The sequence below is a fragment of the Euprymna scolopes genome, chromosome 19, assembly GCF_053919585.1.
Source record: "Euprymna scolopes isolate OS-2025 chromosome 19, ASM5391958v1, whole genome shotgun sequence".
Lineage (NCBI taxonomy): Eukaryota > Metazoa > Mollusca > Cephalopoda > Sepiida > Sepiolidae > Euprymna > Euprymna scolopes.
In genome coordinates, this window is record NC_136500.1 from 108,106,392 (window position 1) to 108,130,922 (window position 24,531).

At 30.5% G+C, this 24,531-nt stretch overlaps 1 protein-coding gene across 5 annotated transcripts in view; it reads right to left on the minus strand.

Moving 5' to 3' along the window:
• LOC145239869 (prolow-density lipoprotein receptor-related protein 1-like) overlaps positions 1 to 24,531 on the minus strand; it is a 520,067-nt gene that overhangs the window by 35,814 nt on the left and 459,722 nt on the right. For all 5 annotated transcript variants that reach the window (XR_013862384.1, XM_080103450.1, XM_080103451.1 and 2 more), the window contains exons 70-83: positions 23,927 to 24,040; positions 23,612 to 23,728; positions 20,921 to 21,064; positions 19,791 to 19,925; positions 16,722 to 16,853; positions 13,162 to 13,250; positions 11,833 to 11,970; positions 10,570 to 10,769; positions 10,131 to 10,354; positions 7,357 to 7,536; positions 6,396 to 6,588; positions 4,765 to 4,875; positions 3,909 to 4,013; positions 2,874 to 3,013 (exon numbers count right to left, since the gene is read on the minus strand). Coding sequence is in view for 4 of the 5 variants with exons in the window: in XM_080103450.1 (XP_079959576.1) it covers positions 2,874 to 3,013; positions 3,909 to 4,013; positions 4,765 to 4,875; positions 6,396 to 6,588; positions 7,357 to 7,536; positions 10,131 to 10,354; positions 10,570 to 10,769; positions 11,833 to 11,970; positions 13,162 to 13,250; positions 16,722 to 16,853; positions 19,791 to 19,925; positions 20,921 to 21,064; positions 23,612 to 23,728; positions 23,927 to 24,040 (2,022 nt within the window). In the remaining variant the exon portion in view is untranslated. The remainder of the gene's footprint in view (positions 1 to 2,873; positions 3,014 to 3,908; positions 4,014 to 4,764; positions 4,876 to 6,395; positions 6,589 to 7,356; positions 7,537 to 10,130; positions 10,355 to 10,569; positions 10,770 to 11,832; positions 11,971 to 13,161; positions 13,251 to 16,721; positions 16,854 to 19,790; positions 19,926 to 20,920; positions 21,065 to 23,611; positions 23,729 to 23,926; positions 24,041 to 24,531) is intronic.

Genomic DNA, 24,531 nt, shown 5'->3' on the forward strand with positions numbered 1-24,531 from the left:
GATGAGGCATAGTATCAGGACAGATACTACACTTTGTTCCTAAAATTTCCCATTAAAATTATATAAGAAATCCAATCATGGTATTCATTTTGTAATATGGGGTTTTTACAGTATTTCTAAAATATGTCTTTGTGCCAAAAATTGGTGTGTGTTTATTTAGAATTATTTTACTTTGTTTATTTCTTCATTTTGTTCAATGTTTTCACATTTTGTCATTTTTAAATATTTATTCATTGGGTTTAGTTTGGTTATTTTATACAGAAAATTTTTTTTTTTTTTGAAAAAAGTCTTGTTACTCTCAAAATGGAAAGTATTTGATACAAGCAGTTGTTTTGCAGATGTTCTCCAGATTGTTGGATTTAAGCTATTGTTTTCTGGAATTAGCAATGGCTCATTCAATGAAAATGTGTTTGACGCCGCAAGTTTTTTGATAGAATAGATATGACAACTTGTTCTTTTCTTGTATTCTAGTAGTTGGTTTCCATTCTTCCAGTTTCATTTGGTATAATTTGTTATTTATATTGATGTTTCATTCTTGTTGCCATTTTACATACAATAGTTGATTGATTTTGGGTTTCAAGTCAGTATATGGAATGTTTATTGTCTCAGGGTTCAGGTTTAGTGCTGATGTGGCTGTTAAGTCGGCTCTTTCATCTAATATTCCAATGCGATTTGGGATCCAGCATAAAATTATTTCTTTGTGTTTAAATAAGGAGTCAATTCTGTTTAGTGGTTTGATGATTAGAGGGTTTTGAGTTTTTTGTTATTCAGTGATGTTAGTACAGAAAGTGAATCTGAGAGTATTAGCAATTTCTTATATTTATTTTGTTCAAAAATGTTGAGAGCTACGTCGATGGCACATGTTTCAGCAGTAAAAAAAAAAGCTTTCTATTGGAAGGGCCTTTTTTTAGGATTGTTTCATTCCATACAGCAAAACATGCCACTCTACTGTGGTATTTCGAGCTGTCTGTGAAAATGTGTAAATGGTCAGGGGATTTCAGGAGGATATCACAGGCTTTCTCTTTGTAGGTATTAGGGTGAGCTTTCACTTTTGGAAGTTCATTTAATTTTAGTATTACATTGGGCTTTCTGAGAATCCAAGGTTGGGTTTCAGTCAGTATGTGTTCTTGAATATTTTCTACAGCCATTTTCGATTCCTGTAGAATTGTTTCAATTCTATGACTAAAGGGATTTATGGCTTTTCTCTTTGCTTTGAATGACTATATTTCAGATTGAATGTAGCTTCATATGCTGGATTACTTCAGTGTGCTTCTAATTTAGTGTAGTATTAAGCACCCAGTTTGTAATTTCTTATATTTGCAGGAATTTTGTAAGCCTCTGCATGAAAACTTTTGACTGGGGACATTCTAAAAGCATCAAGTACTAATCTCAGGCCTCCATGGCAGATTGGATCTAAAGTCTTTACGTAGGATTTCCTGGCTGATCGGTATATGAAATTACCATAGTCTAATTTTGATCTAATTAAAGTTCTATATAATTTCTTCAGTTTTTTGATCAGCTCCCTCCTCCTCTGTGTGAGCTATTACACTTAGTAGTTGTAATCTTTTATTACAACTATTTCTTAGGTTCTTCAGGTAGAGGAAAAATGTCAGTTTTTTAATCAAATATTAGTCCCAGAAATTTGTGTTGTTCTACAGCGGGGATTACTGTTCTTCCGAGTTTCAGAGTAGGGTAATCATGAAGTTTTCTCTTGTGACAGAAATGAACACATTTGGTCTTTGATTTGGAAAATTTATATCCATTTTCTGTTGCCCGTTTGTTTATTTTATTTAAGCATTGTTAGAGTTTGTGCTCAATCGTGTGTATATACTTTGACCTGCAATACACCAGGAGGTCATCTATATATAAAATCCCTCAATACCAGGGTCCAAACATTTTACTATGCTGTTCATTTTAATATTAAATAGTGTTACGGCTAGTATGCTGTCCTGAGGGACTCTCTCCTCTTGGTTTGTATTGTCCAAGTAAGCAGATCCAATGCAGATCCGAAATTTGTGGTCAGATAAGAATGCTTTTATAAATTGTGAGAGTCTGCCTTTTACATCTAGTTTCTCATTATTCCATATTTCCAAGTAGTATCGTAAACTTTCTCTACATTGAAAAAGATTGCTGATAAGTGCTCATTCCTGATAAATGCTTCCCTTATAGCTGTTTTCAATCAAACTAGGTGATCAGTTATACTTCTTTTATTATGGAACCCACATTGTAGGTTGGAAATAAGTTTGTTGGATTCTAGACACCAAAGGAGTCTGTCATTAACTTTCCTTTCCATTATTTTGTACAAGCAGCTGGTTAATGAGATTGGTCTGTAATTTTGCGGGTTTGTATTGCCTTTTCCTGGTTTGGAGATTCCTATTATTGTAGTTTGTCTCCATAAGTCTGGCCACTATCAGATCTATATAACTACCAGATCAATTTATGTGATTTTTGAAATATAACGCTTTCATTCTGTAACAAGTACACACACAATAAAGATTTTTCTGTATTTTTAAATAAGTGTAATTCCAAATATGCACCCAGTAATTTATAAACAGTACATTTTATTTTTAACCATAAAATTTTAAATTAGAGAAAGAAAAAGTAAAAAGTCAGAATGCACAAATTTTAAACTTTACAAACTCAAATTATTAAATAAACAAAAATTTCTAGCAAATGCAGTTATATGAATAAGTATTTGTTTTTGTTATTTGATTCAAATTTTAAATACAGAAAAGTATAACTCTTTACGCATAGCTTTTTATGTTTGAAACAGTGGCAAGTAGTATTAGGAAAAAAACACTATTTTAACGTTTTTTACTGATCAACAAAAAAATATTGGATTTTGATCTCATGTAGAATTTAATGAATCTTACCTTTGAATCCTTTTGGACAAACACATTTTATAGCATGGAAATTTCCTACAGAGCAGGTACCATTGTTGTCACAATAACTGGAACACCAATCATCTTGTCGATGCAACTCACATCGCTTGCCTCTATAATTAGGAGGACAACTACAAAAGAAAAATACAATGTAATCACCAAAACAAAACATAACTTTAAAGATGAAGAAAAATTAGGCTATTTTGTTCAATTTTTGACAAAAATGGCTTTCATTCGTAGCAAATCTACGTGATGATCTAAATAGAGCAATAAATGCAAAGTGTGTTTAATATGGTGATATAGCTTTGTTGGAAAAAAAAAAAAGGTTATCTATATAATAAAGATCAACAACTGCAAACATAATACAACATAAAACATTTTTTTAAATGAACCACATGCTATTTAGGTTATATAACAAATATTTAAAATAAACTATACACAATTCATATGAAAAAAAGAACATTTAAAAATCACAATCAAATAATGCAATATTTCAAGATTGATAACTAGCAAACATTCATCTGTGGTTTTACTTATTCTAGACATTTTATGTCATTTGGAAATTTCTATATTTTATTTTATAGAGTTATGCAACTAGTAAAAAAATAAAATACATTCTAGATTCGTTTGATGACAGATCCTGAAAGGCAACTGGTGGAACAATTCTAATGATCATTACAAATTTTAATAATTAGATTAGTTTATACATATTATTAAAGACTTCAGAAGGTGAGAGTAAAGTGGTTAACGACATGGACTGATGACCAGGGTGTTCCAAGTTCAAATCTTGTTTGTTAAAAAAAAAAAAAAAAAAAAAAAAAAAAAAAATCCCTCTCATAAGTATTCAATGTTTTTCTACAAAAAATTCTGACGAGAAAAATATTTGGGATGTTCACAAATTTTAATCATTAGATTATACAGATTATTAAAGATTTCAAATCAGTGTCTAATATTATAACCGAGTTTCTTATAAAATCATTATTTGCTTTTCTCTAAGAAATATTCAAATAAAAAATCTTTACTTACTCGCATTGTGGTTGGTTGTCTTTGATAGTACACCTGCCCCTGTTGAAACAATATCCAGTACACATGTAGTGGTTGCAGCGGACACCTTTATAGCCTATTTTACAGCTGAAAAACATAGTTTACAACAGTGAATAAACATGATAAAAATATTTACACAAGTTTTGTTCAATTATAATGATCAGAAATGACAGATGGTTTTATCAGTTGAAAAATTAAGTTTCATTTCAATAATAAGTATTAGGTAATTAGGCATGGAATTAAATAATATTAAATCATATTAAATTCCAATGTTTTCTTTACATATCTTTTTCATTTGACATCATTTTTCTTTACATATCTTTTCATTTGACATCATTTTTCATTTATCCAGTTGTCAGACATATTTTTATTCTGCAAGCTCTCTCTCCAGTTCTCACAGCTCAGCGGCTTAACTGTCTCCAAATTCCACTCAATCTGGTCTTATCTAATCACTGGTTTCCAAATTTTCCTTGACCAGCCAATCTTTTAGCAATCCAAGTCACCCATGCTTTTCCAATGGTTTATCCAAGAGAATGAATAATAATCAACATAACTGATTCATCCTTGGGACAATCTTTATGCTGGGAAAAATCGAATGTTTTCAACAAATCCTTTGGCTTTGATTAGATTTCACATTTCAAATCCATTTGTTCATTGATTTATCACTGCCCTACATTTGAGTGAGAAATGACAGAGAGCAGCTTAGCATTTGTTGCCGTATAACGTGATGCCTCTGACACAGTTGCTATACAGCTTTCCCTAGATGTTGAAGGGCCTACAATGCATAGGCAAACATTACTATCGAAATAAAATACTTAGCTTATAATATTTTTTTTACCTGCAAGTTGGTTCCTGATTACTACTCGTAGGTTCAATACAAATTCCATTGATGCATAAGTTCTTACAACGCCAATTTTCGCAATGGGTACCATTATAGGAAGGATTACATCTATAAAGAAAGACACCAAAAATAAAAATGCCAAACTTTCTGAGACAACATTTCCAATAATTATTCCTATAAAATTATTTTAAAAAACTTGTTTATTTCAATCATCTGTATAATATTATTAGATATTTGAAAGCATTTATTTTTTTCATTATATCTTCATACTTTTTATGTAGATATGTACATCTTTGCAAGACATAAACAATTTTATTTTGAGAGCATAATTAGCCACTAAATTATGATTGTTCAATGTTTGTTGAAAATAGGAAAACTTGCAGTTTTGTATGATATAATTAAAAATGAAAGTTTTGAACAATTAAAAAGCCATCTTGTTGTAAACTAAAATCAATCATAACAGAATAATTATGAGAGCAAGACATTAGTCAAATTCACATTAGCTCGAGATAGAACACAAAAATGATACGGAAACACAGCAGTTCATATATGATCAGTTTCAAAAGCTAACACATTTCATCTTCATAATATGATTCATAACGTTGACTATTAATATATGAGTTTATGTCACAGGAAAAATAAACTTGTTATAGCTTTATTAACAAAAAGTACAGACTTAAATCTCTTCCGTCAGTTTTGGCAAATATTGGTCGGTTTTGTTAAAAATTAAAATTTCATTTCTAAAGAGAAATTCATAGGGAAATAGAAGATAACCCTCCCATGGTCCCTAGCCCTCATCCTGGCACTACTGACATGAAAAAGAAATATAATTAGAGCCAATTTTCTAAATTTCACAGCTATTACCCTGCTTCTCCTAAGCGATTTTCTTCAATTGAATTTTCTAAATTTCACAGCTATTACCCTGCTTCTCCTAAGCGATTTTCTTCAATTGAATGTTATTCAACTTATGCACACAACATTTCCATAACATATTTTATAATCTTTGCTATGAGCTAAGGTGCAATTCTAACTTTGGTTCTTGTCTAAAGACACGTGAATTTTACTTGACTAAGGTGGGACGGAAAAAAAAATTTTGGTGTTTTATTTGTTATTAAAGAGGACCCAAAACATTTTTTACATTTATTCATGACTCAACGTTTTTGCAGGTGAAGAAATCCTAGTTTTGTCATGTAAATTATTAATGAAAGTAAAAAGGTAGGGACAACTATTAACTTATATATCATTATTTCCCTATAAATATATTTATTATATTCTTGTAAATATATTTATTATTTTCCTAATTTTTCTAGATCATCTAAAATAGAAACTAATCATTTGATCAATCCTAATTTATCAAGAAAAGAGATTTTTCAGGAATTTATTCTTCTTACTTTTCAATTACAATCTACAGCATATATATATATATATATATATATATATATATATATATATATATATATAAATTAGGTAACAATTTTACAAAATAATGAATGATAATATTTGCAATGATTACTAATTGAAGACATTTAGAGACTATCTTGTAATGTAATTAATTTTGTCTCGATTAAAATGTCAAACCATGATTTACAAATTATGAATGTTTTTGTATTTGATCAGTAATTACTTACATGCATTTATAGTTTTCACAGGTGCCATTATTCAGACAATCAATGTCTGCTTCACACCTTGTAACTGCACGTGGACTGCAAGATCCATTCTTCATTGTATGAGAGTCGGAACAGTTACAGACTGCACCAACAGATGGAATGATGGAACACAATTCATAAGGTTTGCACTTGTTTGGTTTACATTTGGATTGCACTACAAAAGAAATGTTAAATAACATTAAAAATCTCCAAAAGAAAATTCTTTTTTTCTTTTTAATAACTCTGACATGAAAAAAAAAACTCTCCGTTTAAACAGTTTGATTTCTGCTATAAATCATAAACTGTGCACTTCGGATAATAAACAAGTATTTTTACTTTAGATTTTGCTTATTATATAAGATTATGTGTTAACCTTTCATTTAAAATATAGCAACACAAAATGCTAGCAATTCTCATGCTTCATGAAGCTTATTTTTGTTATGTATGCATAAACATTAAATATAGTGAGCATTTTGTGCTTCCATAGTTTTAATACAGACACAAACATGGTGATAACTATAATTAATAAGTAAAATAAAAATATTTTGCTTTTTATTGAAATGGACTGAGATCCAAATATATCACTAGTAAAAAAATCACCTTCAAAAATTGAACAGTTTAAAAATAATATAAAATAATGATTTTTTTTTTTATTGTGACATTATTGAAAGGAAACACTGAAAAGAAATTTCTTTATTCTAAAATATAACATTATCGCGAAATGTTTAATTTTTATATCAGAAATGATAATTTACTGCAAAGGAAAGATAAAGAAAACATAAATCTTTCCTAAATAAAAAATAACTTTGGAGAAAAACAAATTCTTACTGAAACAATGCAACTTTGTCTATAATATAATAAAATGTGTAAAATATTTAATTTTCTATCCAAACAATAAAAATGAATTGGTTTATTATATTTGGTATGAAATTAAAATATTTACCAATTTTTTGTTTGTATTTCTGAACAGCTACAATGTCACCAACGAACAACATTCCTTTATTCAGAATGTTTTTAGCCTTTTGTTTTCCAAATTTGTCCACCATAATCACATTATGTTTTTCACTCATAGTGACGTACAATTGATTTTCAAAAACATCAATCTTGTAGGGTCCACCAGAAGCTGCAAGGGAGAGCATCCACCAATTAATGTTTTATTTCATGATTGAACAAATATAAAATCAATTATAAATCAACACAAACATAAAATAAAACTCCACTGATTTAGTTGATCAAATAATGACCTCTTCATTGCCAAGACTTTCATATTAAAGGCAAAATTGAAATATCCTAAAAAATTGTGCTCTCTTTCTCTCGCACACATTAGCTCTGGAAAAAACACAGAAATAACATGGAAACAACAGTTCATATACAATCGGTTTTAATACCTAACACATTTTATCTTCATAATGATTCATAACACTGACTATGAACATAGCGTTTATGTCACAAGAAAAATAAACTTGGCATAATTTTGTTAATGAAAAGCACATACTTAAATCTGTTTCTCAGTTCTGATAAATATTGTTGTTAAAAACTAAAATTTCATTTCTAATCAATTTATCCTAGTAAGTAGAAGATAATTCTCCTACTAACTCAACCCCCACCCTTCCTGACACCATGTGAAATGGATGTTTTGGTTCTATTTCTAAATGAAAAAAAAAGATGTTAGAATTCAAAGTGTCTATGGCATGGGGTGACTGGGTTTTCTAAATGACATAGCCATTAGAATTTTTTTTTAATCTAAATTTCACCAATTATGTTTTTAAAAAATTCATTCATTCACTCTTTGCTATAAACGCTATACACATTTTGAATGCTAACAGCTGTTTTGTTTTCATTCAGAAATAGAACAAAAACATCCATTTAACATTACAAAATATATTTTCAAATATTGTGCTGGTATTTTATTTCTTCAAATTTCTTCAAATTAACCATCCTCAGGAATTCTTGAAATAAAGACGAAATGTTTATGAACATATAATTTGGTTTGTTTCTTTTTCATCACTCCATCACGTTGGAATATTATTTCCATAATCTTTATCACACACACACACACACATATATATATATATATATATATATAGTATTATTTCAAGGTAAAATAGCAACTGTATCATGGTCAAACATTTTGGTCATAGAAGAAGTTGTATTTCGATCAGTACTGCAAAAGGGTCATGAATTTATTAAACTGTTTCTAAATATCTGCAACAGGTACATGGTAAATAACTGATGATCCTTTTTTTCTATTTCATGTTTTAGGATTAGGATTCTTGCTTATGTTTCACAATTTGTATACCTGAATCACCTTTGTAATTATGTGAATTTTCCAGCAGTGAAATTGTCTTATATATTAGTATATGTAATATTCAGGATTTGAATGATTCAAACCTCTTGGAGGGCATATATTACTGTTAGAATAGTACTGCTGTTACTAGGAATATGAAAGAGAGGAATGTTTCTATATTGTTATTAGTAGTGGCTGTTTTTGTCTAATGTTTTTGGCTTGGATTGTATTATTACTGTTCAATACATATATATTTTCTTTTTTTCTTCCATATATAAATGCTTAAAAGCTTATATATATATATAAAACACACATTAAAAATTTAGTCCAATTTCATTATAAATTTATTTTGACCCTCAAATGAGGAGAGCTAGTCAGATTAGCATCTGACTTAAGTGAAAAAGTTGGATTTTGTATTTATTAAAAAAAAAGGAGGTGAAGAGCAAGAATAAAAATATATTTGAGAAAAATGAATAAAGGAGTAAAGACAGAAAGCCAGTATGAAGGAAGGAGTGGAGAACTGACGTTGTTGAGAGAGAGAAAGAAAGGGGACAAATAAGAAGAAGATGCACAGAAAAAAAAAATATCTGGCACATGACCTAGAAAAACTTAAGCCAGGCGATATTTGACCTGTTTCAACTTGTGTCTAGACTCATGAATGCTTAGCAAATTACACGTTAGCTAGGATTTCAAACTTTTAAAAGTTATTTTAGTTTTAATTCATTAACAAAGCAAAAATTAATATCACCAGACATTTATCTAATACATGAGCGAAGAAAGAATGAAAAATTAAGTAAAAATAAAATTTCTTCTTTAATCATTTTTCTTAACTATTTTTTATTCCTTCTCTCTTCCCTTGCAAATTTTCCCTTTTCCTCTTTTTTCTAATAAATACAAAACACTGTTGCAATATTCTTGCTTTTTATATCAGATACTAACCTGATTGGTTCTCCTCAGTTGAAAAGGCTAATAGAGGGTTGAAATAAACTTATGAGATTGAACTAAGTTTGTGTTGCATTTTTTCTTTGCTTCATCTAAAGCTTTTACACTTGAGATTTTCTACAAAAATTGCTTTATCCTTTTCAGATTGATACTTTCTCTCTGTATATATACATCTAGTGCACACATTCATTTACAACTAAAGCAATTTTTTTAATATGATTTCTTTTGAGTAGATTGAAATGTATTCAAAGATGCTGCAATTTTTCTGTCACATAAATAATTAGAAATGAAAGCTGACAAGAAACTGCAGACAACAGTCCTTATGTCTTTTCAACAAAGATGTGTAGCTTAGTTTTTGTGAATGATAAAAAGTAAAACATTAAAAATAAAATAGAATAAATCTTAATTGTGAAGCACATCTGTAATTCCAGACTGCAAAATGTTGAGAACGAAAAAAAAAAGAATAAAAAATAATAAAAAGAAATAACCTTGGAGAAATTTTGCTGCTTGGTGTCTGTCATTTCCATAGATATCAACTGTGCCAATTGTTTTGGTTTTCGTGTCAGCCCAGTAAATTCGTTTATTAGCAATATCAACAGTTAAACCGGATGGCCATCCTACATTGACTTCAGCCAATACAGTGTGGTTAGAACCTTCTAAATTGGAGCTTTCAATCTTTGAATACGGTCCTCGGTTCGTCCAAAACACTTTTCTGAAAATAATCAAGAAAATCTTAAAATGGAGAGAGGTGAAAATATATGGTAACACTGAGAGGCAGGGTTTGCCATTCTTCAAAGGAAAACTGAGTAAAATAAAAACAGTCAAAGAAGCTTATCATTCATGTATACTAACAAGATTCACATAACAGTCAAACTTTTGGTCGATAATTCTAATTAAGATACTCAGGACAAAACAAGATGAACTCACTTGTGAATCGGATCAACTGCAATAGCAAATGGATTCTCAACTTTATGTTTTATGATGGATCGCATAAAAGTTCCATTATAATTAGACATTCTAATTCCTTGAATGGCCTCATCAGTCCAGTAGATGTGCTTTTCGATCCAGTTCAATGCAAGATCTTTCGGTCGGAGTGGAACTCCAAAATTCAATACTGTTGGACGGACCTGAAAGCAAAACATGTCAGAATATGAAAGTAAGAAATAATAGAAATGGTTGGGGGTGGGGGTGAATGGGAAATATAAATGTTAAAGAATTCTATTTCCTTAACTTACAAATAGAAATAAAAACTCCAAACAAATATTTTTAGCATTTATATTAATTCTTTAGTCTTTATATAACTCCTGCTAATGTTCAGTTCATCACATTAAAATGCATAAACTAAAATGAAAGATGAATTTTTCCGAATATTTTTGCTTATTAAAAAAAGTCAATTACTGAGTAAGGGGACAGTCAAAGTTCTGTTGATAAAATAACCAAAGCTATCTAACCTTACTTCCACTTATTTTTGTTTATATTTGTTTCTGTGCAAACATCGAAATCATTTTCAATCCTAGTAAAATAATTCACGGGACAAAATATATTTTTAGTTTCAACAAAATTAAAGAACTGTTACATCAGTGTTTGTGCATTATAGTTGAATATGAAAGAGATACATTTTAAGTAAAAACGCTATTAGGTGTCATGTCAAAATTAGTAAAAATTCCAAAAATTAAATCTACTAGAACTATTTAAAAAAAAAAAAAAAAAAAACATTGCTATTATTGTTATATTCTCAAGTTTTCCATTTTTAAATTTTAACTTGCAAAAATTAAGAAAAAAAGGGAGATAAGTCAGTTTGTCATACGAAATAGGCTGCAATACAAGAAACTGATAAAAATGTATTTTACTTTGTTAATTATTTTCTACTCAATCATTTTATGTAATTTTTACTAATTTCTACATGACATGTCACTACATACTAGTGCTTTTACATAAAATGCATTTTTGATATCCAATTAGCACGATTACATCTATCTACACTATTAGTAAAAATCTGCAATTGTCTAGAAACTGTAAAGAAAGCAAGACAAAAGAAAAAGGTGGATACAGTTTGAGCAGAATTTAGATAGTTCCTTAAAAAACATATTTAGATAGTTCTTTAAAAAAAAAGTTTAGTTCCTTAGAAAAAAAAAACCAAAAAAAAAAAACAACATTTTTGCATATTGGAGAAGTATAGTTGGAGCTTACCGTAGAATTTGTTGACCTTGGCTTGCGCACATGTACAGTGGGTAATTTCATTTTGGTAATGTTATTATCCAGAAGCATAAAAACCGTTAAATCTTCAATGTCAACTTGGATGCTTTTAATTCGCTCACGCATTTCATTCTAAGAACAAAAAAAGATTATTAATAAAAATAAAATTTACTTTAGAAATCGATATCAGTGGGAAAAAAATTCAAATTTTCCTTATATTCATAACAAAAAAAAAAAAAAAAAAATTCAGAAAATTGTTTTATTTGAAAAGAAAAAAACAATTAGATTAAGTAAAAAATATATTGTTCTAATCAGATCTCTTTCAGATGCATCCATATCATCTTATCAAGGACAAAAAAAAAAAAGAAGAAATGCGAAAAGAGTGTTTTTTGTGTATGGGATCCCTACTTTTTTTTTTCCAATTCTTAAATAAACAGTTACAGATAATTGGATGAAAGAACCAATTACAGATGTCCTCTCATAAAGAAAGGGACTGGCACGGAAATTGTCGAGATGATCCAATTTCTTTAATAAAAAGTGACCGGTTCCAAATCAAATCTAGTCCCCCATCAACCTCTATTCACTCTCACTTTTTTCAAATTTCCTAATGATTTTGTTCTAGCTGGGAATAGGGCATCATACTAGATATTCCCGCATTATCTCAAATATTCCAACTAAGATCTTTTTAAGTTTCTAGTCGTCCCTTTAAGTGCAAATTGTTTACACTTGGTTCATCGGGTATATTTGCCAGGTAGTTTTTGAAATTCTTTTTCACGAGTCTGGTTGCTCCTATAATTACTGGAATGATGAAAATCTTCCTAAGATTCCAGTTTCTTTTTCAGTCATACATCAGACCTTGGTATTTAATTATCTTTTCCCTCTCAACTCTGTTTAACCTAGCATCATTTGGGATACTAACTTCTACGGTCGCTTCTTTCTCCTCCTTGTCCCATATCACTAGGTACGTAGTTGTAGGAATTGTATAAAAATGTCTGCCAACCTATCTAGATCACTCAACCAACAAGCAGCTCGTTCTCCTTGATCTCATTCTCCTACAAGTAGTTGACGTCATCCTGATATTTAATTCAAAGGACATATTGTATGTTACTGTATATATATTTTAATACATCCAATTCTTTAACCAAAATCACTACTTTTCTTTTTTTAAATTTTGTGCATTTAAAATGGAGAAATTGTAATTTTTTGCTTTCTCTCTTTCTCATCTATACATAGTATACAACATTATGTTGATACTTTGTAAAAAATGATTGAAAGGAAAAAAAAAAAAAAGGAATATAGCAAAGCTTCCTTGTAAATACTCACATTCCAAACATTGAGTTTCATAATGTTCTTTTGGGGACTGCTGATGTGCAAAGTATTTTCCTCAGCTATCAACAAGTAAACAGGATCATCTGTAGTGGAAAGGAATGTGTCCTGTCATTTCAGTTAGAAAACATAGGAGATCTTAAATATTTAGTATAAGACATTTTACTTTGTGCTAAAACAGAAAATCCAAAGAAATCGTTATACACAGATAATTAATTTCTGTTGCATCACTACAAACAATAGTAAAAATATATTTCAAGATATAATTTTCCTAATATTATTGGAATTATTTGCTGACTTTTAATCACTTGTTTGAACATTATCAGTCAGTATAATATAGTTTAGTTATAACTTATGAAATTGGAGTTTAATATAGAAAAGTGTAAAGTTCGACAAATTGGAACAAAAGTATCAGAAAAATAATTGAGGAATTTTTAAGTAAATTGTAATAAATTTAAATGTAATAAAGCAATTTGAAATATTTGTCAACGGATAAAGGATTCCTTGGATGATTAAAAATGTTATTTCAAAGAAAGTAAATGTCATCGTAATAATATTTTAGATTCTAATAAAACCTGGATCACTGTTTAACAATTTCTTATCCTTTTAGATAGGAGCAAACTGTAGTATCTGTTCTTCATTTCTATTCTTGGTCAGTGATTAAGAAATCCTTTTAGACCGAGTCAATTTTTATTTTTGTTGGGGGGGGGGGAAGCTGAATTTTATTTACATCAAAAACTGATCTTGTCTCTAACCCTGCCCTTGTTGGAAGGCTAATAGGAATCTAAAAAGACTTTATATAGAATATAGTACTTGACATGAGCATTTGGATATAACATTAAAATTACAAGATATACAAAGAAATATGACTAAATTGATTAAAAAATTGAAATTAAAAATTGAAATTATAAAAATAGAGTGAAATCCTCAGGTTTAACTACTTTATTAATGAGAAGAAAGAAAACATTTTATTAGGCCTTCAAATTAATTTTAAATGTGGAACTTTTTTTCGATATTGCTTTGCAGTAGACATTAAAAAATCCCTGAGCGAATTAGATTTTTTTAAGAAAAATCATTTAATCAAGTTCCAAATTATATTAACATAAAACATTTTAAGAATAAAGTGAATGAATTCAGAAATAACAGTAAAATGAATTTACAAGACTATTGAATTTTAAAATCTTAAAAGTAATAAACCATTACAAAGAAACAACCTACCATTAATAGAATAGAGTTTAACAATATTAACCATCTTTCACAATTAAATTTTTTTTTTAATATACAAACACATAAGAAACAAAGATTAATTTGCCTCTTTATTTCTTCCACAATAAAAAAAAATAACACAACAAATTAATAAAAACAGATATAAATACATAAATAACTGATTTTTCACACAAAAACTATTACAGAAACAAATTTTTTTTTTTACAAGGTGGTCACCACTTATCAAGGCCCAGAAGCCACTCATGGATAAGGGTTATTGTAAGTACAGTACGTTAGTGTGGATATTTAAAGTGTCTACTTAAGGGGGCGGTTCATCAGGAATTTGTTTACGTTGGATTTGAAGACATCCAAGTTGTAGTCAGGAGGGAAGCAAGCAAACGGAACGGAGTTCCACAGGCGTGCAGTTCTAAGAAAGAAGCTTTGTTCATGGAATCTACGTTTTGATTTAGGCATAGATAAAGAGTGGGGGAAATTTTTCAGTGGGTTCAACTAGACGGGTGTTTTTCGTGAAAGATTGGCGAGGGGGGACCAGAGATTGGAGTTCAGATGAGCACTTGCCATGGAAATAACGATAAAACAAAGATAGGCTTGCAATGTCTCTTCTGTGGGAGAGAGGTTGCAGGAACAAGAAAAGAGCATCCCCCACTAAGCCACGAAGTCTATTTTGTACTCTTTCAAGGCAAGATAGGCTGTTTTTAGCAGCTCCTGCCCAGATATGGCAGCAGTATTCTATCCTTGAATGTACTTGGCTTTTATATAGATAGAGAATTGCATCAGTAGTGAGATATCTTCTGGAGCGGTAGAAGGATCCCACCATCTTTCCAGCGACCTTGGCAACAGACTTGATGTACGTGTTCCATTTCAGATCAGGATTGAAGGTCAAGCCCAGAAGCTTGTCAAAAATAATTAATAAAAACAATATACAAATGGCATTCAATTATTGTTTTACACCAGCAAAACTACAGAGCAAAATAATAAAACACTTTATATAACAATATAGTACCAATTACAAAAAACTAACAATAAAAATCAAAAGCACTTAAGATGACTAAAAAAAAAAAAAAAAAGAATTCTCATAGCCATACTTCATGATTTAACACCGGAGACCCATAAACTAGTTTACTGAGTCAAGACAACAATTTCAGTACAATTGAAAATATAATCATTGATATAAGAGATTTTTAAAAATCTATAAAATAATGTCCTGTCTATCATAAGTTTCTACTTTGTGTTCATTTATGTTATGTACAGAATGAATAAAAAATGATTTATGTTATAATAGTCTGGGTGGCCGGCATTGACCGTGTGTTTGGAAGTGTGTGTGTTGAGCAAAAAAGAAAAAAAAAGTGGTAGTAGGTAGGCAGGCTCGAACCCGTACCATGAAGGAGGAAAAGAATGTGAAAAGAAAGAAAAAAAAAGTGACGTCTTTGCTGTTGCACCCATCTTCAAACCGGAAATGACGAATGTTTAAATTAAGGCTAGTCAATCGAAAAGAGGGGGATGACTTTGGAAAATATTGGCGAAAAAAGCGACCCCTCACTAGAAAAATGCCCAGTTAAGGTTGAAGGAATTATTGATTTCGTTAATTTTTTGATGTTTGTCATCCGAAGTTTCAAGCTTTAAAACAATACCAATCTCGTGAAAATCCGTCGGCTCTGTCAAAAGTTTTAGGCAGACATACAAACATGCATACATTTAAACAGCCAGGTGAGATTTATATCATAGATTATGTACAGAATCAATAAAAATGTGATTAGAGACAAACTTTTGGATTCTTTTTTGAGAGGAAGAATCAGTAAATTTTATTGTTTTGAATAATTTTTTTATTTGAGAAGTTTCAAAATTTGTTCTTTTAATGTGTATACTTTCTGTGAATAATCATTAATTATATGGACGAGAAAAGCTTACTTATCTGATAAAAAGACACAATATGTAGAATTAACTTAATGAAAATCATTTTATTTCATTAGCATATTTAATTACTATTAGTCCTTTTGAAAATCTCCATTTTTTAAACTTTTTCTCAATGCAATTATCAAAACAAAAATAAAATGTTACACTATTAATACAATATCCATAAATAGATCAACTTCTGTTAAATATTTAATCTAATAGTTCTCAAAAATGCTTTCTTGTTTCTTTTGTTGACCATTGTTTTTGAATTCATCTACATTCAATATTCAACATGATTGCTGTTCATAATCTAACCTGAAAATGTGTTTTAAATGTATATTTACAAAACGTAAGGTTGGTTAATAAATCTGAGTTTTGAGATTTTCTTTAACAATATTGATACAGAAATGTGTGTGTGTGTATGTGTGCGTGCTTACCTTTTGCAAGACAAACTGATGCGCCATCTATCCTTTTTTCAAAGAAGTTTTCCTCACAAGAACAATTGTGACCTCCATAAAAATTTGTACATATCTGTGGACATGATCTATACAAAGAACACTCATCAATATCTGAAAGAAGAACAAGTTTTAAAAAATAGATTTAAAATGGAGAAAATATACAAATACACACATCTTATACACTAGCAATATATATATTTACGTTTAATTTTAATTCTTTATTTCAAGATGCATTAATATTCAAGTCAATACCACAGTAACAAACACATCAGAAACAATTATTACGAAGCTTTAAAATAAAATCTGCTTCTATTCATTTTACCTCACTTTTTGCTTGTTTAGGAATCAGACGTTTTTTGATATTCAACAGGTTCTCTTTCCAGTACCCATAGTTCAGCAAGTGAACCGTCTCCAAATTCCACTCTGTAAGTCTTGTTTAATCACATACTTCCAATTTTCATGTAATTCAAGACTTCCATGTTTATACAATAGTTTATCCAGGAAGATAAACTGATTCATCCTTATGCTGGACTAATGGTGTGTTTCAAGCAAATCTTCCAAACTAATGTGTTGGGTTTAGTCAGATTTTACAGATTTTTTGCAGACTAATCTGAACATCATTCTGTCATTGTATTGTTGTTAAGCAAGAAAGGACTGGGTGAGGGCTCAGCATTGTTGTACAAATTCTTCCTAGAAAGTTATTGATCTGTATAGATTTAGTTTGGTTTATTTCTTGCTTAACTTTTGCAAAATCCTCCAAAATGTTCAACACTATTTTAAAACAACAACTTTATTTCTGGTCTATCATTATTTTCATGGCTGATTCTCAACTGAGTTTCTATCTATAGCCGCTTCCCTGTAGAACATTCGCAGCAGATACTCATCTTTCTACAACTGCTAACAATTTCCCTGATCATCTATATGTGTCTAGATGTAAAAGTAAATTCCATAATCAAATTTTCTTTCCGAGGATAGCTTGTCTGTGGAACCCAATAGTATGGAGCTGCTTCCCAGCTGACTATAACATGGCTATTTTCATGTCTAATATGAACAAGTTTTTGTTGAGCTGTCCTCTTAAATAAACAAACAAACACTACCCATGTCCCATTATTACTGCTCGGTCATCTCACTGGTCATCTGACACCCATTAACCTTGAATGACCTTTGGACTTTGAAACAAGTGACGTACTCTCCTAGTGAAAAGAAAAAAGGTTATCATTGCATAAAATCAATTTTGGTAACAATTGACCAAGCAATGTAGATGCAAGGCTGTTTACAAACAAACATAGCAACAAACTCAACCAAAAACATAACCTCCAGTTTAGTAGTAATAACAAAAGATATTTGAAGAACTTCAATGGTTGAAACGATATTTTCTACAAATCAAGAAGATAATACAATTCAAATCATGTAATAGTAACACTTTATCTCAGAAATACACTGCTGATCAAAAATTTAAGACCACTTAAAAAATCTTTAAAAAAACTGTTTTTAAGGATAGATTTTAAACTCTTCGTACTTAAGGTTACCAATACTACAATCTAAAATGTTATGGAAACAAACTAAATTCCAAAGATTTATTTTTAAAATTTACATTTTTATTAAATTAGAGATCAGAGACAAAAATTCTATTGAATTGTATGAAAAGTGTGTGAAAACATTCAACAATCAAACTTAATGAGTTCTACCTCCACTGCTTTTGATAACTTCAAAAATTCTTTGGGGCATGCTAGAAATAAGGGTTTCCATTAAGGTGCAGGGGATCCTGCTCCATTTCTGAAAATGGCTTCACAAAGTTTATTTTTTATTGAATATTGTTTGCCATTTTGATAAACCTCTCTTGTCATCCATACCCAAACATTTTCAATTGGATTCAAGTCTGGTGAGCATGCAGGATATCCCAAGAGATGGACTCCAGTTTCTTGTAGAAAGTTCAAGGTCCGTCTTGCAGTGTGGATTGCAGCATTATCCTGTTGGAATAACCATCCATCCCCACACAAACAATGACCCTCCATCATCAAAGATGTTTTTTGTAGCATGCTAACATAACCAGCTGCTGTCTGACGACCCTGCACCACCTGGACCTCCATCGTCCCTCTATAAGAAAAGGCATCCCATATCATTACGGACACTCCACCACTATGGCGTGTGGAAAAAATTTGTTTTTGTCATGCCAATATCACTGGAAGCCATCAGGACCATCTAAATTGAATTTTTTCTCATCAGAAAACAGATTTTTCTTCCACTTCTCAACGTCCCAGGTTTGGTATTCATGACCAAATCTTAAGCGATCCAATTTGTGATGTGGAAGCAATCAAAGAATTTGTTTACACTTTTTATTTATCATGCCTTTTTGTTGTAAGTGTCGTCTGATGGTTATTGGACTGCAATCAGCATCTGTAACCGACTTAATTTGACTAGAAGAAAGTCCTCTGTCATTCATAACAACCCATCTGATTCTCCTACTCAATGCAGGAGAAATTTGAGGGGGGGGCCTATTAAAGGATTTTGCTTTTCCATAATTCTCAGTGTTCTTTAGAAAGTTGCAAATAGCAATTTCACTGCGATTTATCTTAGCTGCTATCGCTTGCTGTGATAAACCTTGCTTATAGAATCCTAGAATTCGAAAGCGCTCAACTTCGGTTAGTTTTCTTGCTTTAGGCATGGTAACACCTTTACACAGTGATTGCTATTCTCTAACTGAACTAAAAACATTAGAATTACCATAAATCTAACAATTGGTCTTATAATTTTGATCATTTGCAAAAAGCTTAATTTAATAAAATGCAAATTTTTAAATAAAATATTTGGAATGTACCTTTTTGTTTCCATAACCTTTTAGATTGTAGTATTAGTAACCTTAAGTCGGAAAAGTTTAAAATCTATCCTTAAAAAAAAGTTGTTTTTTTTTAAAAAGATTTTTAAGTGGTCTTAAATTTTTGATCAGCAGTCAAAGGATTAAAAGAATTTTAAATCTGAGCAAAACCGCATGACAACAATACTTTATTTTGCGGTGGTTATTTTTATCTAATTTGTTTTATTACTTACCTTCACATGAATAATCATCATCTGCAAGTTTGGTGCCATCGGGGCAACCACATTTATAACCAACAGATAATTGTATACAATACATTTCACAGCCACCATTCTTTTTAGTGCCTTCAGAACAACTCCTTTTCGTATCTGAAAAAACAAATGACAAAAAACTTTAATACATTAAACGTATTATAGCATAACACTTAAAAACAATTGCTCCCTTTAAATAAATTAATTTTTACAAGAGTTGGATAAATCATTTGTTTTAACAGTTATGCCCCTTAGACAAATTTTCTCTTTTAAGTTTACAATTAATGTTAAAAAGCGATATTACTAAAAATGTTTGAAATTTTGTTTTGAATGTTTGAATACACAATGTGAAAGAACTTTTTTCTGTTTCTTTTCCTTGAAACATACCAACACTGTTATAAAATACTCACTATTGATTGTTCTATCTTTCTTAAGGTAATCCATGAACAAAATATCTTGTGCATATTAAAATATTGATGCCTAAACCTTGCTTGCTGATGTTTGTGTCTTTGGTTACTGAGGAGAGATTTCACCAGCTACTGTCCACTCAACCAACTGCCGATTTCACTCCAGCATTCATTGTCACATATTGATGCAAAAACTCCTTTTTATTTCATTGACACAGTTGCAAATAACAACTTGAATTATCAATGAATTGCGTTTGACTGTGAACAATGCAGCACCCACTTTGAAGAAAACTTCCTCATTGCAAATGTTAATACAAAATGATAAATACAAAATGATAAATACACTGCTTTCTTTAACTCCTTTCTTATTTCACACAACTTTAATTTACAATCAGCAAAAAAGTTTGTGGACAGTTTTCATATTTTCTGAGATAATATCCAAATTTAGGTCACCTGAGCATTCAGCATCATTTATGTATGACCATATTCAAAGTCAGCATATCATCATAATGAATATTGTTTCTAATGAAGCAGATTCCAAATAAAACTTATGAAATCATTGTTTTGCTTGAACAGTATTTTTCCCCATCAGAAAGCAATACTTTATCAACATATACAATTAACAAAAACAGGATTTAGAAGCATAGTTATAAATAAGCATGAATTAAAATGATTAAAGAGGGATGAGTTTAAACAAACACTTACTACAAATTTTGGGATCTTCATCAGAATTGTTTGGACAATCTGGTACATCATCACACACCTGTGACATACGTATGCATTTTGTAGAGTCAGTGCATTTGAAGTCATTCAGTCGACATTGATGATGGGTTCTTTTGGAATATGTGCCTACAAAACAATGAAGTTTAATATGAATTCTATATTTCATTTTTTCATCTGGTTAGCATTTCTTTCACATGTCTTTTTGCTTTTTTTTTTGTTTCCAATTTTATATAAAAGTGAGCTAGTTCAAAGTGAATATCAGACAGTTTTATTTTCACGTTATCCTGCTACAAAAATTTTTGCATATTTTTCAGAAAATATAATTTTTAAAAATCTGAAAGTGAGTAATGCAATCTAATGAAATGAATCCCGAAAATAAAACTATGAAATTCATGTATAGCAAAGGAGTAAGTAAACGAGTTGAAGTGAGATGAAAAACAATTATTTTATCACTTCATGCAAATCTCACGTTCAACTGATTATTCACCAATCTTTTAATTTTACTACCGCTTATCAAGGCTAAAAAATCACACAGCACGTTGAGAGGATTGGATGCGATGGATGAAATGGTCAGATTTTGATTATTTAAATGGATAACTCAACAAGTTAACATTCAGTTTGAAAGCAACCATGCTGTAGTCAGCTGGGAAGCAACCCCATGGTATTGTGTTCCACAGATGGGATGTTGTGTTAGAGAAAATTTGTTCATGGAAATTCTATTTAGTTTTCGGTACAAAGAGGAAGAAATAAAAAAAATGTTTTACAGTGGTTGTAGTTGCTTGTCAAATAACCAAGTTAATTTTCAAGTATAAAGAAATCTATAAGCGGTGCATATTAAGAGAAAGGGAGTCGGGGATATTGTACCTGACGCCACAAACCAGAAGAAGTTGACAAATCGATTTTTCCCCTTTGTACTTTGTCCTATGTGCTGGAGTTGGGATAGAAATAAAACACTAGTTTTAAAGTTTCAGGTCACAAAATGGTCAGTGGTCAAATGATAAAGAATTGAACTGTTATTCTATTGTTTAGATCTTCTCAGTATATGTGCACATGTATCGTGTAAAGATGGAATCCGGATAAGCTATCTCTACTTCTATATATATATATATATATATAAAAACCAAAATGTGCGCATGTGTGTGCGCGCGCGCGTTTGTATGTCTCGCAAAAACTTTTGACAGAAGCAACAAATTTTCAAGAGTTTGGTATCATTTCGAAGCTCAACATCTTGGACGACAAATATCGAAACATTGGTCAAAAACATTAATTCCTTCATCCTAAACTGGACCTTTTTCTACATGTAGGTGTGGTTTGCCACACCTACATGTAGAAAGATCGTTCCTTCATTTTCTCTCCTTCTGCTACTACGACAATGACGTCATGATTGACCTAGAAAACATTGACGTTAGTTTAAACCACCTGCAAGTGTTTTTAAAGCTTTAATTTTATCCGTTCTCAGTTGTATGTCTCTTTGGTATAGGGGTAACGTGTCAGACTTTTTTTCTGCCTTAGCTTCGATGCTTCGGGTTTGAGCCTATCTTCCTACCCAAACTTTGTTTTCCTCTTTTACATCTCCAAACACCCGGGCAACGTTTTTAAAAATTTTATTTAAACAGAGTTATTACTTTGCTTATTCTTTAGTGTACCTATCCTACACACACACCTCCAAACGCGCGGTCATCAGTTGCTATTTTAAGATTGCAGGTTGAAACAGGGTTATTTATGCCATTTTTTCTGCTTTTCGCTGTTCACTTTTTTCTCATTTTTTTTACGTTCGTTCGCTGTTTTGTTTTGTTTTGGTTTTTCCAATTTTCTTAACATTGTGTTTTTTTTATAATATTTAAACAGGGTAACCCCCCCCCTCCTACATACACACCTGGGCAATGCTGGGTACACCCGCTAGTATATATATAAAAGGCACTTTGTGTGTCCATATGTGTATGAGTTCATTTTCTGTCAACTCCAAAATGCCTGGGCTGATTTCTATGAAATTTTACACAAATGTACTTTCTGTGCCTGGGAGTGTTCTTACATAGGTTCTGTGTCAGAATACCTCTGATAAGTATTGAAAATTGATAATCGAAAAATCTTATTAACAGAACAGTTCGATTTTAACCAAAGTTACACAGCCTTAACATCACAAGTGCATTTGAGAAGTTGCATCACCATACAAGCAGAAAGGCCAAGCATATAAAATCAACAGTAAGTTCTTTGATAAGACAGAGGTACATCCGAAATGAACGTTTCTATTTAGAACACAATCTAACCATGATACTTGGATTTTGCATTGCAAACTTTAATTCAAGTCATTCAAAAATAATTTCATAAAATCAACATTAGGTTTTCTACAGTGTAATGTAGACTACAATGTATTGTTGACTAAGCCACTCTAGGAAAGCATATGAACTTCCTCCTGGTGTACTGTGACTTCACCGATTTTAATGACAATAAAAGTATTGGATGTGTGGAACATTCATTGATCCTACATTCAGTTAGGTTGCTCTGAAAATCAAAATCAAAAACATCAAAAGATGAAGCTAAGTCAGCTGTATTCAAGATAACGTACTGATACAAAAGGCAAGGAAAGTCAGAAGGCAATTTTTTATAAAACAGTAAACTTTCTACTAATCAAAACATTTAACTCAAGAAATAAATTCATGATGTATAACTCACAATTGATTTCATCCGATTTGTCCAGGCAGTCATTTGTGCCATCACAAACAGATGATTTGGGGATGCATATGTTGTCCATACATCGGAAATAAGTCGACAAGCAACTGGAGTGGTTTGCTTTTAAAGAAAGGGTAAAAAGAAAATGTTCATATTATAATCAATTTTGAAATTATTTTTACGATGAAAACAAAATAGGAAAAAAAAAAACAATTCTCTTACAAGTAGATTGTATGACTCATTTTTAAATTAAAAATTACAATTTTTTATGATATTTAATAATATTAAATAACTAAAAGAGATTTCAAAATGACATACCACAAAGAGCTAAATTTTCATCCGAACCATCATGACAATCTTTGGCACCATCACAGCGCCAGAAATTGGCAATGCAACCACCATCTTGACATTTCCACTGACCTTCTTGGCACCCTGGAATAAATCAGAAATAAATTGGATCAAACTATTAAATCCGTGTCAAAAAACATCAGTGACATATTTACAAAGATTTTTCAGTTTGCAGAAATAAATAACAGCATTGTGTTGGGAAGTTTTTAAATAAAATATGAATATTATTTGTTAATATAGATAAATGTATTGTTTCTTATACTTTTTAGTTTTATCAAATTTATAAAATAGATTTTTGTCAGCACCTGTGAATCTGTAGTGTAATCTCATATAGCTAATAAAATAGAAAAGTGTGAGGTTTTACCCACAACCACGACAAGAAAATAGCACTGCGATAGTGCTAGAATCTCTCTCGATTCAAAGTTCAGTACATGTATATGTTTAAAGATTTCTACATACATCACTCCTAAAAAAATTAACCAATCATACAGAGTTTTGAAACAAATAGCTAGGTGTAAAGGATCATAATGTGGGCTATATTTTGTTTAATTCATTCTATTCAAAAAGGGTAAAAA